The 14,642-nt window shown below is 53.5% G+C and overlaps 1 protein-coding gene across 10 annotated transcripts in view; it reads left to right on the plus strand.

Moving 5' to 3' along the window:
* Positions 1–9,128: 9,128 nt before the first annotated feature.
* Positions 9,129–14,642, plus strand: part of DYNC2I1 (dynein 2 intermediate chain 1) — a 47,025-nt gene continuing 41,511 nt past the window's right edge. For 3 of the 10 annotated variants that reach the window (XR_004805715.2, XR_004805716.2, XR_007402603.1), the window contains exon 1: positions 13,577–14,391. Coding sequence is in view for 7 of the 10 variants with exons in the window: in XM_035699981.2 (XP_035555874.2) it covers positions 14,344–14,391 (48 nt within the window). In the remaining 3 variants the exon portion in view is untranslated. Of the gene's footprint in view, positions 9,279–13,576; positions 14,392–14,642 lie in introns of those variants that run through there. The other 7 variants (XM_025448547.3, XM_049094786.1, XM_049094785.1 and 4 more) reach the window with 5 other exon arrangements.

Here is a 14,642-nt window from a genome sequence, read left to right on the forward strand (position 1 = left end):
CCCGCGCTTCCGCCCGCAGGCGGCGTGCTACGTCAGCACGCAGGGTGGGCGAGGCGGCGGCGGGCGCGGCCCCGGCCCGGGGCAGGGGGATCACCACGCGGGGCGAGGCGTGGCCTGGTGGGTGACGTCATCCTGCGGGCGCCGCTCCGCCCCCGTCCCCGGAGGCAACAGTAAACGCGGGGTCGACGTGAACGTCATCGCCCGGTGGGGCGCCGTACGGGGGGGGGGGGGCGGCGACGCGGTCCTGCACCCGAGCCGCGTACCCACGGCGGGTGGGCGGGGCCAGCATGTGGCGTCATCACGGGGGCGGGGCGGGCGCCCTCGGAGGCGGGAGCGGGTGGGGCCGACGTGGGAGGCGGCGGGCGGGGCGCCGCTGAGGCGGCCCGGAGAGTCGTCACCTGAGGCGGGCGAGGCGGGGCGCGCCGTTGCGGCGCTGGATGCGGGCCTGCGCCAGGGCCCATCCCTTGGCTGCGGGGGCGGGCCCGACTTGCTGACGCTTCCGGGACGGGGCGGGGCCTACGAGTGACGTCACCCGAAGGGCGGGCTGAGCTCGGCGGGTGGGTCGTGTGGCCCGAGCAGGGCGCGTCCCGGTGTGTGCGCACCTTTGCCCGTGAGGACCTCAGTGTGTAATGGGACGTCGGGCCCAGCGCGCTCCCGGGGGGCGGGGCGGGGCGGGCAGTGAGGGCACCGTGGGGGCGGTCCCCCTCCCTCCGTGGGCTCGTCCTCCTCCCTCCGTGGGGCCGTCCTCTTTCCTCCGTGGGGCGGTCCTCCTCCCTCCGTGGGCGGTCCCCATCCCTCCGTGGGGCCGTCTCCCTCCTTCTGTGGGGCGGTCCCCCCCCCTCCGTGAGGCCGTCCTCCTTCCTCCGCGGGGCCGTCTCCCTCCCTCCGCGGGGCCGCCCTCCTCCCTCCGCGGGGCCGTCGCCCTCCCTCCGCGGGGCCGCCCTCCTCCCTCCGTGGGGCCGTCCCCCTCCCTCCGTGGGGCCGTCTCCCTCCCTCCGCGGGGCCGCCCTCCTCCCTCCGCGGGGCCGTCGCCCTCCCTCCGTGGGGCCGTCCTCCTCTCCCCGTGGGGCGGTCCCCCTCCCTCCGTGGGGCCGTCCTCCTCCCTCCGTGGGGCCGTCCCACTCCCTCCGTGGGGCCGTCTCCCTCCCTCCGCGGGGCCGTCGCCCTCCCTCTGTGGCCACGTCCCCTTCCGTGGGGCGGTCCGTGGGCTGCTCCCCCTCCGCTCTGGCGTACAGAACACGAAGCCCGGGGACTGGAACCCAGCGGCGTCCTGGAGGTTGGATCCCCGCGGAGGCGCGCGCACGCCCGCAGGCCGGTCCCCTGTGATTTTGGAGGCGCCCGCACACCGCGTGGGTCCTTGACTGTCCAGGAAACCCGGGGTCATTCCCCGCTAGTTAGTCCTCGGCGCATGGAACTCCAACCAAGGTCCCTCTGCGGTACCGCAGAGCTAGTTTGCCCTCCTACCCTTGGGAGGGCCCCACAAACCACAGGACACCTTCCGGCCTGAGTTCCCGCCCTGGCCGCCTGTGCGCCTCGTGTCCCCGAGGTCGGCCCAGACCCCCGTGGGGACCCTGGTGTCTGTGGCGACCCTGGGACACCCCCGCCGCAGTGCCCGGAGGGGGAAGCATGGTCAGGGACCACCCTGCAGCGGCCCAGTCCTCCAGGCGCGGGCCTTCCGAGGCTGGGCCGCCTGTGCATGCCTCGAGGGCATGCCGCCGTCTCCGTCTCCGCAGTGCTTCAAGCAGCCTGTTTTATTAGTGTGTCGTGTCTGTCTTGTCTTCAGGCTGGCTGGGCGCCTGGGTGAGTGGTACCCCCGCCCCCGTCTTCCGTCTGTGTAACTACCTGTGCGTCTATGTGCGGGTGGCCACGGAGGTAGACGATGGATCTCCTGCCAGAAACATTGCCTTGGGGTCTTGGACACCCAACTTTGGGCAGGGACGCAAACCTCAAGCAAGGGAAGAAGTTCTCTTTTCTTGCTTGTCCCCAAATTACACTAAATTGTAAGTGTAGAAAATGGCCTATCTCAAACCTTTTCCTGTGCAACAGCTAAATGTCCTAACACCAAGTCTCACTCAAGACTGTTAGAAACTCCAGACACTTAATTCCCTTCTGAACACAGGAAGGGGCATGAACCTTTCTGTCCTGCGGTCTTTCCTGCAGAGAGCAGTAGACTCACATCCTATAAAGATTTGAAGGAACACAAGCCACGTAAAACATCTCGCACCTCTGAGTGGAGGTGCGAGTAGAGTATTTGACCTGCGTGGCCTAGGGATGTGAGGTGCCCTGAAGAGACATGTCTGCGGTGCACAGCACTGAGCTGCCCTCACCGCCAAGAGTGCCTGGCCTGGCCCCTTCCTGTCCTAATCACCCCAGCGAGCCAGAAGCCCTCTCATTCTGTAGAGTCTAGCAACAGGTGCAGCTTGGTTCTTGGGTTTCTACTAGTATTTTTAAACCTCCCAATCTCCTGCAAGCTCTCCACGTTACCTCCTTCCTTACCTTCTGTGCTGACATTTCTCCAGTGAAAGGTACTACTTTCAGAGGAAAGAACGTCATTGTGAGTGATGTAAGAAAACTATAAAGTGTCAGTCTCAGCCCTCAACCTTTCCAGTTTCAAAGAAAAGAGCTGCCTTCTGTTGAAGTTGAATCCTTTCTGCTATGTTTCACATCGCCTTTCGCCTGAGTCTGGGCCTTACCAACTACCTGCCCTAGCTCCTTCACTCTCAACTCCCCGTACGTTTCATTGTAGACCGTGGGAGCATACTTTGCTCTCTTCCTTTCATACTGCTCACCAAGATGCCAATCTTTTCTGAGATTCTCCTTTGGTGACACAACCATACGTTCATTACTGGAGCTACTTGAGTGGGCTTCTGTGCTATGTGACCAGAAGAATTGGAAAAGGCTTGGTCCTTTCTTGTTTGCTCAGATCATTACAAAAATCTCTTACTTGACTGGTAGTCCTTTAATCCTGCCCTTTCTAAAAGGTCCACAGAGAACTCCCCTCCCCACCATGGAGGAGGCAGGCCTATCTGGGGTGACAGGTGGACTTTGTTCAGCCTGGTTATATTAGCAAGTCAGCACATAATGTTGAGGATAATGAGAGCCAGGGTTCTTGCTGTTGGAGAAGACCATACAAGTGTGGAAAGGGAGAGTCCAGAAAGAACCCTCATGTGTTGGGCTGAACTTGGAGGAGGTATAAACTCATGTGTTTGATATACATGTAGAGAGACCCAAAAATAGTTTCAGATTGTCTGTATTAGTGTGTCTATAGCTTATGTTATATGTTCTCTATTGCTGTCTACTGAGAGTGTCCAGAAGCATTGGTACCCCAAGACCAATAAGCAAAGTAACTCCCAGATCTTGGCTTCTAAATACCATTTTCTAATAAGAAACCAGAGATCTCTGGAGAAATAGTTGACTTCAGGGCTGGAGCAGTGAAAGTACAAGACAAGCCTGGAATATCTTGTTGTGCTGGGAGGTAAGAAAATGCTCAAAGAATCATGTGCTGTCAAAGGACATGGAGGCAACGTGAAGGACTCTCACTGTTTAAGTCTGGGACAACCTGAACAGCAAAATCAATGGGGATTGGCAGATTACAAGCCAGGGAGTAAAACAGGAACCCATGAGTCCATTCTGATGTAGATAAATGAGTGAGTGAGGAATGCACGGAAAATAAATCATTAGAGTGAAAGAAGTGGAAGGTCATCATTGAGCTGTCATTGTAGTACAAGAGCAAGTCATCAACAAAGGCTGAGGATGGTAGGTGAGTTTGATGAGGAATAATACTGGAATCCTTTCTACAAGATACTTATCAATTGCTAAGGGAAAGAGGAACAGAGCAGCATTTCTGGGGCATTTTGCTGGAGAGCATGAGAAAGTTTGACCCAACTATGGCCTAGGGACTTGGGGACAGATACAGTGTGGGTCCCCTTGTGTTTTTTTTTTTTTTAAGATTTTATTTATTTATTCATGACAGAGAGAGAGAGAGAGAGGCAGAGACACAGGCAAAGAGAGAAGCAGGCTCCCATGCGAGTCCCCGATGTGGGACTCGATCCCAGGACTCCAGGATTACACCCTGGGCTGAAGTCAGACGCTCAACCACTGAGCCACCCAGGCATCCCCCCTCTGTGTTCTTACTGAGGAACTATCCCAGATCGTAAGAGACTGAAGAGACACAACTATGTGGGACGCATGTTCCTCTGTGGGATCTGAAGGAAAATGAATGTTTTGGGGACAGTGAACAAGGGGCTCTTGTAGACTGGACAACAGACCTGTATCTATGTTGACGCCCTGACTGGGAGGGCTGTGGAGCAGAGGCTGTCCTTGTTTTGGGAAAACAAACACTGGAATATTTCAGACTGATGAGTAATCATAGCTGAAGCTCTTTGTCAAATGACTCAGAACAAGTCTAACGATAATGGGTAAGTGTGTGTGTAGACGGATGAATACTAGATGATAGACCAGTGGAGTGAATGTGCCGGGAGGTTCACGGTGGGAATCTGGGCAACGGAGATGGGGAGTGCTTTGTACTTGCATATCTTCTCTAAGTATGAAATTAATTCAAATGTCATTGGTAAAAGTTCATATTTCTATCAAATGTCCAATTCAAAATGCAGGTTTGATTGAATCTCTTCCCTCCTTATGTTTCCTTTGCCTCTAATGTGAAGTTATGGCTCCTGTGCGGGACAGGCTCTTGTCCACTTTTGACCCTGCTTCTCACCTGTCCTCCTGATCTAGGGTCTACACTGCTGCTCATCCCTCCTCCATCTGACCTGCCCTTCGCCCTCTGTCCTGATGCAAAACTCCTGTTCATCCTTCAAAAACAACTTGTATATATCCATTTCTGTGAAACGTTTTGTGGTATTTCCTTCCTCGAGTTAGTCCTTTGTATACTTTATGCTTATTTCCATGACTACACTTTTTGCTGAATACAGCTCAGCCCTCAGGAGCCCTAGAAGCAGCTCTGTGCAGGTGAGGGGGAGCCCTGATGTTCTTGGGAGGGGGGAGTCTGAATTAGATGGTACGTGTTAGAGCACCCACCTGGAGCCATCTAGAAGTCACAAGCCACATTCTAGGATTTTTTTACAATGTATTTTTTCAAAAAAAAGATTTGAGAGAGAGAGAGCACATGCATAAGCAGGGGGAGTGGCAGGCAGAGGGAGAGTGAGAAGCAGGCGTCCCAAGTGGGGACCCCAGTTCCAGGACCCTTGGTTTATGACCTGAGCCAAAGGCAGACGCTTAGCCAACTGAGCTACACAGGTGTCCCTCCCACTCCATTTTTTTTTTTCGATATTGCAGATGATATTTGCATGGTTTCATGAGGGCTTCTGCTCAGGTCTCATTAGGTGAAAGCAAGTGTTGGCTGAGCTGTGGTCACCTCTGGAGACTGTCATCTGAGATCCCCTCCCCAGTTCGCTCAGGGTGTTGGCAGAATCCAGTTCCCTGCAGCTGTAGGGACAGGTCCCTGACTTCTGCTGGGTGACAGCCAGGAGTCACCTATGTTCCTTACATATGCCCCCTCTGGCCTCTTCATCTTCTTCACAGACAGTAGGAGTGGCCCACATAGGATTACCTCCCCTTTGACCAGTAGCCTGGCCCTGTGAGTTGATCCCGTCACACTCAACAGGTCTTGCTCACACCCAAGGGCAGGGCATGGATGCCAGGGGCAGGACTCCTGAAGGAAGGGCTCCAGTTAGGGTTCCAGGCAGTAGCAGGTAATTTATACATTTGTGAAGGAAGGCCCTGATTCTGGCACCCACCTATTTTCACCTGCCCTAGGTGTTTATAACTCCAGTGCCGGTCTGTTGGTAGCAGTGGTAAACCTGTTAGGCCCTGTGCTGCATTTGCACTCAGTGCTGTTCTGGGTGCTTTACGTGATTGCTCCTGTCATGCTCATGGCTGCTGTACAGGAGGGTCACCTCATGATCCCCAGGTTCCTGAGGTTCTGGCTGAAGCACGAGGTGCTGAAACACACCACCTGGTTTACATAGCCAGTGAGGGGCCCACTGGACTCCATGTCCTCCACAGTTAATCCCAGTTAATCCCACAGGCAGGTGTTATAGCATGCCCGTATATGGGACATTGGGAGTGACACCAGCTCTACCTGACCTCCAAAACCAAAGAGGCTGGGAAAGGAAAGTTCTTGACTCTTGTGACAAAGTTGCTTATTACTGTGAAAAAAGGTTCTGTTTTTATCATAATCTAGAATCATAAACTGGCTTACAGTCCAGCAAAGGAGAGGGACAGACATGTTTAAATTCTAGAAAAAGGATGTAGGAGAAATCTACCACACACGTGGGACCAGCGTGAACAGGGGAGGGTGTGCAAGGTGCTGCCGCTGGGGCTCCAAGGGCCTGGGGCACAGGTGGCTGGGGGAGGGCAGAGGAGCGGAGCCACCAGGAGGCCCCACCCTGGGCTGGCCGCAGCCCTGTCCTTCAGCCTCAAACACAGCATTCTCTTCCCACCACCCAGCAGCACTTTAGTCTTCACCTCATGCCATTTCAATGCCCTTCCCCAAATGGCCATGTCCTCCTCTCAGCGTTCTCTCTGCCCGCCTCATGCTTCTCTAGGACCCTGCCACCTCCATGCATGTACCCTGCGCTCCAGACCTGCCCTGCTGCACATGGGGATGTGAGCCCCTGAACTGTGGCTGGTCTGAACTGAGCTGTGCCTCAAGAATAAAATACACCCTAGGTTTTGAAGATGATGTAAGAAGCATGTAAAATAACTCAATATTTAAATCGATATGATAAAATGATGATGTTTTGTGTGTATTTGGCTAAATACATCATTGAATTTGATTTTGTGTGTTTCGTTTTAAAATGTGGCTGCTAGGTAATTGATAATGATGTACGTGGCTCACATTATATTCCCACTGGCAGCACGGTTACAGGTACAGTCACCCTATTTTCTGGAGCCCTTCCTGTCTCTGCATTTGGGCCATCAGACTGTTCTTCCCAGCCTGTCTGTCTGGGAAATTATGCGTCCTTCCTGACCTCAGTTCTTTCTTCCAGACAGCCATCCCTCACACCCTTGCTTTGCATTTTCTGGGCAGCTGCCTGCCTGTTTCTGTGTCCTAGCAATTAGGAGCCTCCAGAGGTCTAGACAGTGTTTATGTAGTTTCCTGTCTCTAGCTTCCCAGGTCATCAGATGAACTTAGGAAGGCATCTACCCAGTACACGAACACAATAGAACATTACAGGATGCAGTGGGACTGTCAAATGCATTACTTAGAAGTTGGTTGTGTGAGGAAAGATGGGCTGGTAGCCATGTACTGGGCACTGGTGGTGGGGACATGAGCCAGAGGACACAGCATCCACCAAGCCTGTGAGCACGATGCATCTGAGGATGCTCGTGAAGGAGAGCTGGTGGCCGCGGAAGCAGGGAGTGAGCACACAGCGGGGCTGCAGAGTCAGCACCGAGTGATCTGGGAAGGAGTCTGGCTGCATTGGGAGTTGGGGGAGCAGAGCAGGGTCTCAGGGCCACACCCAAGTTGGTCATGTGGAGTGCATGACCTCAGCCTCCTGTTCCACAGGGTCCGAGGCTTTCCCAGAGTCAGCTGTTTCCTGGGCTGACAGAGTGTGGACTCTGGCGTCAGAACATCCACCCTCTGGCCTTGTGAGTTTATTTTTTATTTTAATAAAGATTTATTTTATTTATTCATTCAGAGAGAGAGAGACAAGCAGAGGGAGAAGCAGGCTCCACACAGGGAGCCCGACCCGACAAGATCTGGAGTCTCCAGGATCACACCCTGGGCTGCAGGCGGCGCTAAACCGCTGCGCCACCGGGGCTGCCCTGGCCTTGTGAGTTTAGGCAAGTGCTTAACCTTTCTGGCCTTCCATCTCCTCATTGGAAAAACAGTAACATGTCTACCTCACACGAATGCTCGAGAATTAAGGGAATGGCCTCATGAGAAATGAGTCTGGGGCTCACTTGGAGCAATTCCCCGTGTCACAGCTATCACTGAAACTGCCTTTCCAACTGATCTCTTCTGTTACGTTCTTCCTAACAGGAGTGTTCGTGAGCGAGAATGAAAAGGGCGCACTGATATGCCGGGGACCAGAGTACAGTGGAATATCAAACGCTCTTTGCATCCATTATTCGTGTCTCTCAGGCTAGAAGCTAGGTAAATGGTCAAATACCATGTGATTCAAAATGATCACATCTGCAGAATACATTCTTTATCTGCAGGAAGGCAGACAGTTACTATGATTTGAGAGTCTACCCTGCGTGTGTGCCTGAGAACCTAAGTGCAGTCTCAGTCACACTTGTGGTGACTGGGCCATACAGGTGGTGGAAACGGTAACCGAGGTCACACCGCCCCGCGTCCGAACAGGGCCACCCTCCTCGGCCTGCAGGCTCAAGGGCACTTTTATATTAACTTTCCAATAAAATAATTCTGGTAAAATAAACCTGGAATGCAGAATAGCCCTCTCAACGTCTCAGTTCCCTCGTCTTAGATAAAGAACCGTGAAACCGTGCGTCCAACTGTCAGATACTCTGGGATCCGCAGCATCCTGCGAAACCGGCAAACACTCCCAGGTGCCGAGCGCACAGAGAGGAAAATCTCTTCTCCCAATCTACTGTGTATTTGCTCAATCGAGTTTAGGGTGCCTAATTTTCTTGCTTCTAAGAGGTGGGACGAGAGACGGTTCCTGATGCTGCTCCAGAACCTGAGTGCACCTGGTCCGTGGGCTCTGCGGATGCAGGCAGCCGTGCCTGTTTCCCCGTGGTGGCTCGTACACCCGGTCGGTGGGCTCTGCGGATGCAGGCACCCAGGAACCGAGGGAGCTGCTGAGGTAGCAGGCGGCTCAGAAGCCGTGCCTCAGTTTCCCTGTCGTAACTCCGGACGTCCCAGCCAGGCCGGAGGGTCAGCCCAGCTCGGTTCCCAGCGCCTCCAGCCAACCGAACGCTGACCGGGGCTTCACCCCGCCCCCGCCACCTTCCCAGCCCACATGGGTCTCTGCCCGCAGCCCGCCGCTCAGACCCGGTGGGGAGGCGGGTAATCTACGCGGTCAGCAATGGCTCCGCCTTCCCTCGCTTCGCCTGTCGGTTGCTAGGAGCCGGCCGCGGGGTATTCTGGGACAGCGATGGCTCGGCGCTCTTCTGCTCGAGCCTGCCAACTGCACGGAGCTGGAAGTGGCGCGAGCGCGCTAGGGGCCGCCGCGCGGCATGCCGGACCGCGGTCGTTCGGCGCTCGGCTGCCAGGGCCTGCCAGTTGCTAGGAGCCGGGGACGCCGGCGGGCCTCCCGGGCCTACCAGCTGCGATGGAGCCTGGGAAGGTGGGTGCGAGCTGGCGGCGCGCGGGGCGGGCCCGGGGGTCTCCCGTTGGCCTGTATATATATATACACCCGCACGGTTGTCGGTGTCCTGGCCTCCCTCCTGCCTGTGGTGGTGTCGCGCGCTAGGCGGTGTCGCGATGGTTCCCCGGAGTCGTGCGGCCAAACGCTTGTAGTCCTCAGAGGGGCCCGCGGGCGTGGGGGTGGGGGTGGGGGTGGGGGTGGGGGGGCGGAGAGACCGCGGTGCTGCCGGGAAGGAGTCTCTTCTCCCCTCCCTGAGCTCAGTGCGGGGCTCCTCCTGCCTTCCAGGGGCTGAGTGCGGGGCTCCTCCTGCCTTCCAGGGGCTGAGTGCGGGGCTACTCACCCTCCGGGGGCTGAGTGCGGGGCTCCTCCTGCCTTCCAGGGGCAGAGTGCGGGGGCTGAGTGCGGGGCTCCTCCTGCCCTCCCGGGGCTGACTGCGGGGCTCCTCCTGCCCTCCAGGGGGGGAGTGCGGGGCTCCTCCTGCCCTCCCGAGGCCGACTGTGGGGCTTCTCCAGCCCACCAGGGGCTGAGTGCGGTGCACCTCTGCCCTCCCGGGGCTGACTGCGGGGCTCCTCATGCCCTCCAGGGGCGGAGTCGGGGGCTGTGTGCGGGGCTCCTCTGCCCTCCCGGGGCTGAGTGCGGGGCTCCTCCTCCCTCCCCGGGGCTGAGTGCGGGGCTCCTCCTGCCCTCCCGGGGCTGAGTGTGGGGGCTGAGTGCGGGGCTCCTCACCCTCCCGGGGCTTGTGCGGGGCACCTCTGCCCTCCCGGGGCTGACTGCGGGGCTCCTCCTGCCCTCCAGGGGTGGAGTGCGGGGGCTGAGTGCAGGGATCCTCCTGCAGTCCAGAGGCGGAGTGCGGGGTTGAGTGCGGTGGCTGAGAACCGGGCTCCTCACCCTCCAGGGTCTGAGTGCGGGGTCCTCTGCCCTCTCGGGGCTGATTGCGGGGGCTCCTCCTCCCTCCTGGGGCTGAGTGCTGTGTACCCCCTGCCCCTGCGGGGTCTGAGGGGCCCTCACCTGGAGGTGGGCTGCAGGCAGAGGCCCTGTGGGCCTGGAAGGTCGCTGTGGCGGTGGCGGAGTGAATTCTGGCTTCTGAGCTTGCTTCTCTGCTGTGGGCAAACTGACTACACCGTTTTCTGGTTGGAGACTTTGGGAATAACTGTAGCGACTTTCGGGGGCGTTTATGAGGATCGAATCAGTGTCATAGAAGTGCGTACAAAAGTGCTTAACTCAGGCTCACTAACTCCTGTTTGCTATTTTCTGTGTACTGATCGATGAACACTAAAAGGTGAGGGCTCTAGTTCCCATGCATTTCCTACCTTTCCTATTATTTTTGTTTTTTTCTATCATTTACTTTGACAATGTTACATAAGGTTCTTTGTTTCTATTTTGTGTTATGTCCACTTTAGATAGTATCTTTGAAAGTCCCGCTGGTTAGGATTAGGAACTTTCTACCCTACACTACCACCCTCCATCTGTCTTTAAGTCCTCCAGCTTACTGGCCTCTGTCACGTTCTATACCATTCCCTTATGTTTTCATAAGTCGTTGTTAACTTGCGTTTTCTGATTTTTTTATACGTACGTTTTTGAACTAAAAAGTCTGTGCATACTGTAATACCATGGTTGTATAAGCAATATTCAGTGCAGAACTAAGTAAGGTGTGCGAATAGGCTGATAGAGAAAATGTGGTCCTGTATCCCTCAGCTTGTGTTGCTCAAGGAACTATGTTCCTGGGAACAGAGTCAATAGATCAGATTTTCTTGCCTTCAATAAATTGTTCCTTAATGTAGTTTACTTCATATTTGGACCCTGCCTTTCTTAAGTGGTCCTTTGATTTTCCTGTAGGTCGTGTTTGCCTTCTCTTTGGCAAAATGTAAGCCTTTTTCCTTAACCTTACCACTTACATATTTTAGCTTTTTATTTTTATTTATTTATTATTTTTTTTTAATAATTTTTTAAAAATTTATTTATGATAGGCACACAGTGAGAGAGAGAGAGGCAGAGACACAGGCAGAGGGAGAAGCAGGCTCCATGCACCGGGAGCCCGACGTGGGATTCGATCCCGGGTCTCCAGGATCGCGCCCTGGGCCAAAGGCAGGCGCTAAACCGCTGCGCCACCCAGGGATCCCTGTTTTGTTTCTTAAATACCACATGTGAGTGAAATCATGTTGTCTTTCTCTGACTGACATTATTTCACTTAGCATAATATTCTCTAGTTCCATCCACATCTTTGGAAATGGCGAGATTTTATTCTTTTTTATGACTGAGTAATATTCCATTGTGTATATATACATCTTCTTTATTCATCAATCATTGGATACTTCGGCTGCTTCCATAATTTGACTAGGGTAGCTAATGCTGCTGTAAACATTGGGGTGCATGTATCCCTTTGAATTAGTTCTTTTTTTTTAAGATTTTATTTACTTATACATGAGAGACACACAGAGAGAGGCAGAGACACAGGCAGAGGGAGAAGCAGGGTCCCTGCGGAGAGTCCAATGCGAGACTCGATCCCAGGACCCTGGGGTCACACCCTGAGCCGAAGGCAGACGCTCAACCACTGAGCCATCTGGGCACCCCTAAGTAATCGAATTTGATAATATAAAACATCTTCTCGCATAAGGGATAATTTTGAATAAGATAGAGGTAGATTATGTCTCAGTCCCAGAGCTGTGTGAGAGCCAGCTCCCCCCTTTGGGTCTTCAGGCAAATACACTAGTCAGTCACTTTGTGGGCTTGGGCGGCCAACCTTCTGTGGCCTCCAGTATCCCTGCTCATTCCAGCCTGTAGTTCTGGGCATTCCTGCTGATGTCACGAAGGACATCACCTCTGGGCGCTCTAAACAAGAGCCCCTGGGTTGGATGAGTGGTGCTGCAGATACACAACATGTGACTTCCACTACGTGAAGGTCTGGGCTGGGTTTAGGGCAGTTGGACTGGACAGGGACTATGGATTTCTTTCACTTTAGAAAACATGTTACAAGAAGAAATAGTAGGACTTGGTGATGGGTTGCCTCTGATCTGAGAATGGAATGTGGGTACCCTGCCCACTAGACCAGTCCTGGCATACAGCCCAGCCGCTGCGACCAGCAACTAGTGTACTGAAGGCAGGGGTGCTCAGCCCCCAGGTATCAGGAGCTGGGGCAGCCATTTTCAAAGAATTTATGGAAAACAAAACAACACTTTTAAGCATTTGCTAACACGCAACTAACTGGTTCAACTGACATTTAGCTTTAATGTTTGGCAAGCGCGTGAGCGTTTGCTCTGCTGAGATGGTGCAGGTGTTGAGGGCATCGGATGGCTGCACAGGGTTGCCCGTCCAGGACACCCTGGAAGCTCCTGGGTTGGTGGGTGTAACTGGTGGAAACTACATCCACTGAGGGGTTTGGAGGCAGATCCAGGTGGCTGAGCTGTTTAGTTGAGGCGCAGTGTTCTGGGATCCATGTGCTTTGGGGAACCTGCTTTTTGGGAACAGGGAAGTGGGGCTGGAGGGATGACTGGAGATAACAGGCCTGGAGCATGACTCAGAGAATGAGGCTCTGGCTTTCCTACCTGAGTCTGGCTCGAGAATAAACAGTACATCATGTAATGAGGGGAAAGGGCAATGGCCCAGGAGGAGGTACTCTGCAGGCCCTGCCTCCTGAGAGGACATTGGGCGAGGTGCCCAGCTCCCACACCCTCCTCCTGGGTCTCTTGGGCTGTCAGCATGAAGTGGACGAGAAGAGCAGGGAATGCCATTGAAGTCCTGCTATACTCTAGGGGCAGATGGACAGCACCTTGAAGGCTGTCCAAGACTCCCTGCACAGTGCTCCAGAGAGCTTCACTCAGCCCGTTCACCAGATGGCTCATGTGAGGTGCCGGCGGCTGTACTGGGGCTCTTTCGGGAGTCGCTGCTTATCTTACACACAGCAGACACGCACCCCGGGGTCACCTGGTGTGGACATTGGCCTCTCAGGTTTGTCTGTGTGTGGACTGAGTAATTCTGTAGCTTGAAGACTGTGATGTATAGGCAGCTCTCCTGACTTTGCCTTTCTATTCTGTACATGGAGAAACCAATTAAATTCTGGTCCACTGGGCAGGGGCTGAAATGCTGGTGGACTTGGTCTTTAAAAAACCTTAGCCAGGCGTAGGGTGAAAAAGACAAAAGGCTCCTTGTCTGAAGTACTTATGTACATAGAATTCCTGAAGGTAGGTGTGACACGGGAGTGTGATAGGACATGCGAGAACTGTGTGTTATTTTACAACATAAAACAATTTTTTTTTATAACATAAAACATTTAAAAGTGAAAAAAAGAAAAAGCTTTAGGGCTGAGCAAGGCCGTTGTTCTGATCTTGCAAGAGGCAGAAGGAAGATCCTGTGGTCTATCAGAGAGCTGTTGCCTTCATGGTTTTTACTTACCAGCAAAAGTAATGTAATTACAGGTGGTAGGAGGTCTGCCCCTGGGCCCTGGAGGTGCCCTTCCACGCTGTAGGGGTCTCTCTCATGGCAAACAAGCTCTGGACCATTTGATTGGAAAAGGTCCTGTATTAAACCTCTACCCAGGGCAGTGAATTAGAGAAGGAAAATTTCAATCTTCAGAAACTGTGATAGCTGTGCTGATTGCTCATCATCTTATACCATATCTTACTGAGGTCCCATTTTGTTAAATCAACAAATTTATAAAAAAATATGTTTTCTTGTTATAGTAGATAACAGTAAAGTTTGTGGTTATGGTATGTATTTGCTAGGTTCTTATAATTGATGGCATTTTATTTATTTCTAGTAGGTGTATTTATGAACTATTGCGAACTCTGTTTCCCGGATTTCTACAACACGAGGATGATTTTTGGTGGCTTATCCATGAATAAGTTTTTGTTTTTCATTTGTATTACATTTGCTTTAAATCTGAAACTTAGGAAAATTTTACTTATTTTGTACCCTCAAGGCAGTGTTTCTCCAAGGGAAAAAGAGAGAACTTGGATAAATCTGCCTTTTGTCTACAGGAAATATCCTTAATTTGCTTAATGAGCTCCTTCATTATCTAAATAAGTCTTGCGCATGGCAGGTGGACTATATGTGTGCTGACGGAGGAGTCATGTTGCTGCGTGCTCAGTACCTGGGGGTGAGTGGGGGGAGGCCTGCCAGGCAGGGACATTCCAAGGGCATCTGCTCCCTTGGCCTCCGGAAGCACTGTTGGGAGTGGGTGACACGGGGAGGCAGGAGTGTGGCTTACGTACACTGATGAAGTAGCCAGAGGAACACATTCTGTAGCTGTTTATAGGTAATTTTGGACTAGGGAATACTTTTTTTTTTTTTAATTTGTATTACTATTACCTTTTCTTCTAGAAGGTAGTGATTTCTGGCATGTCAAGA

This window comes from Canis lupus, chromosome 16 (genome assembly GCF_003254725.2).
Source record: "Canis lupus dingo isolate Sandy chromosome 16, ASM325472v2, whole genome shotgun sequence".
NCBI classification, from domain to species: domain Eukaryota; kingdom Metazoa; phylum Chordata; class Mammalia; order Carnivora; family Canidae; genus Canis; species Canis lupus.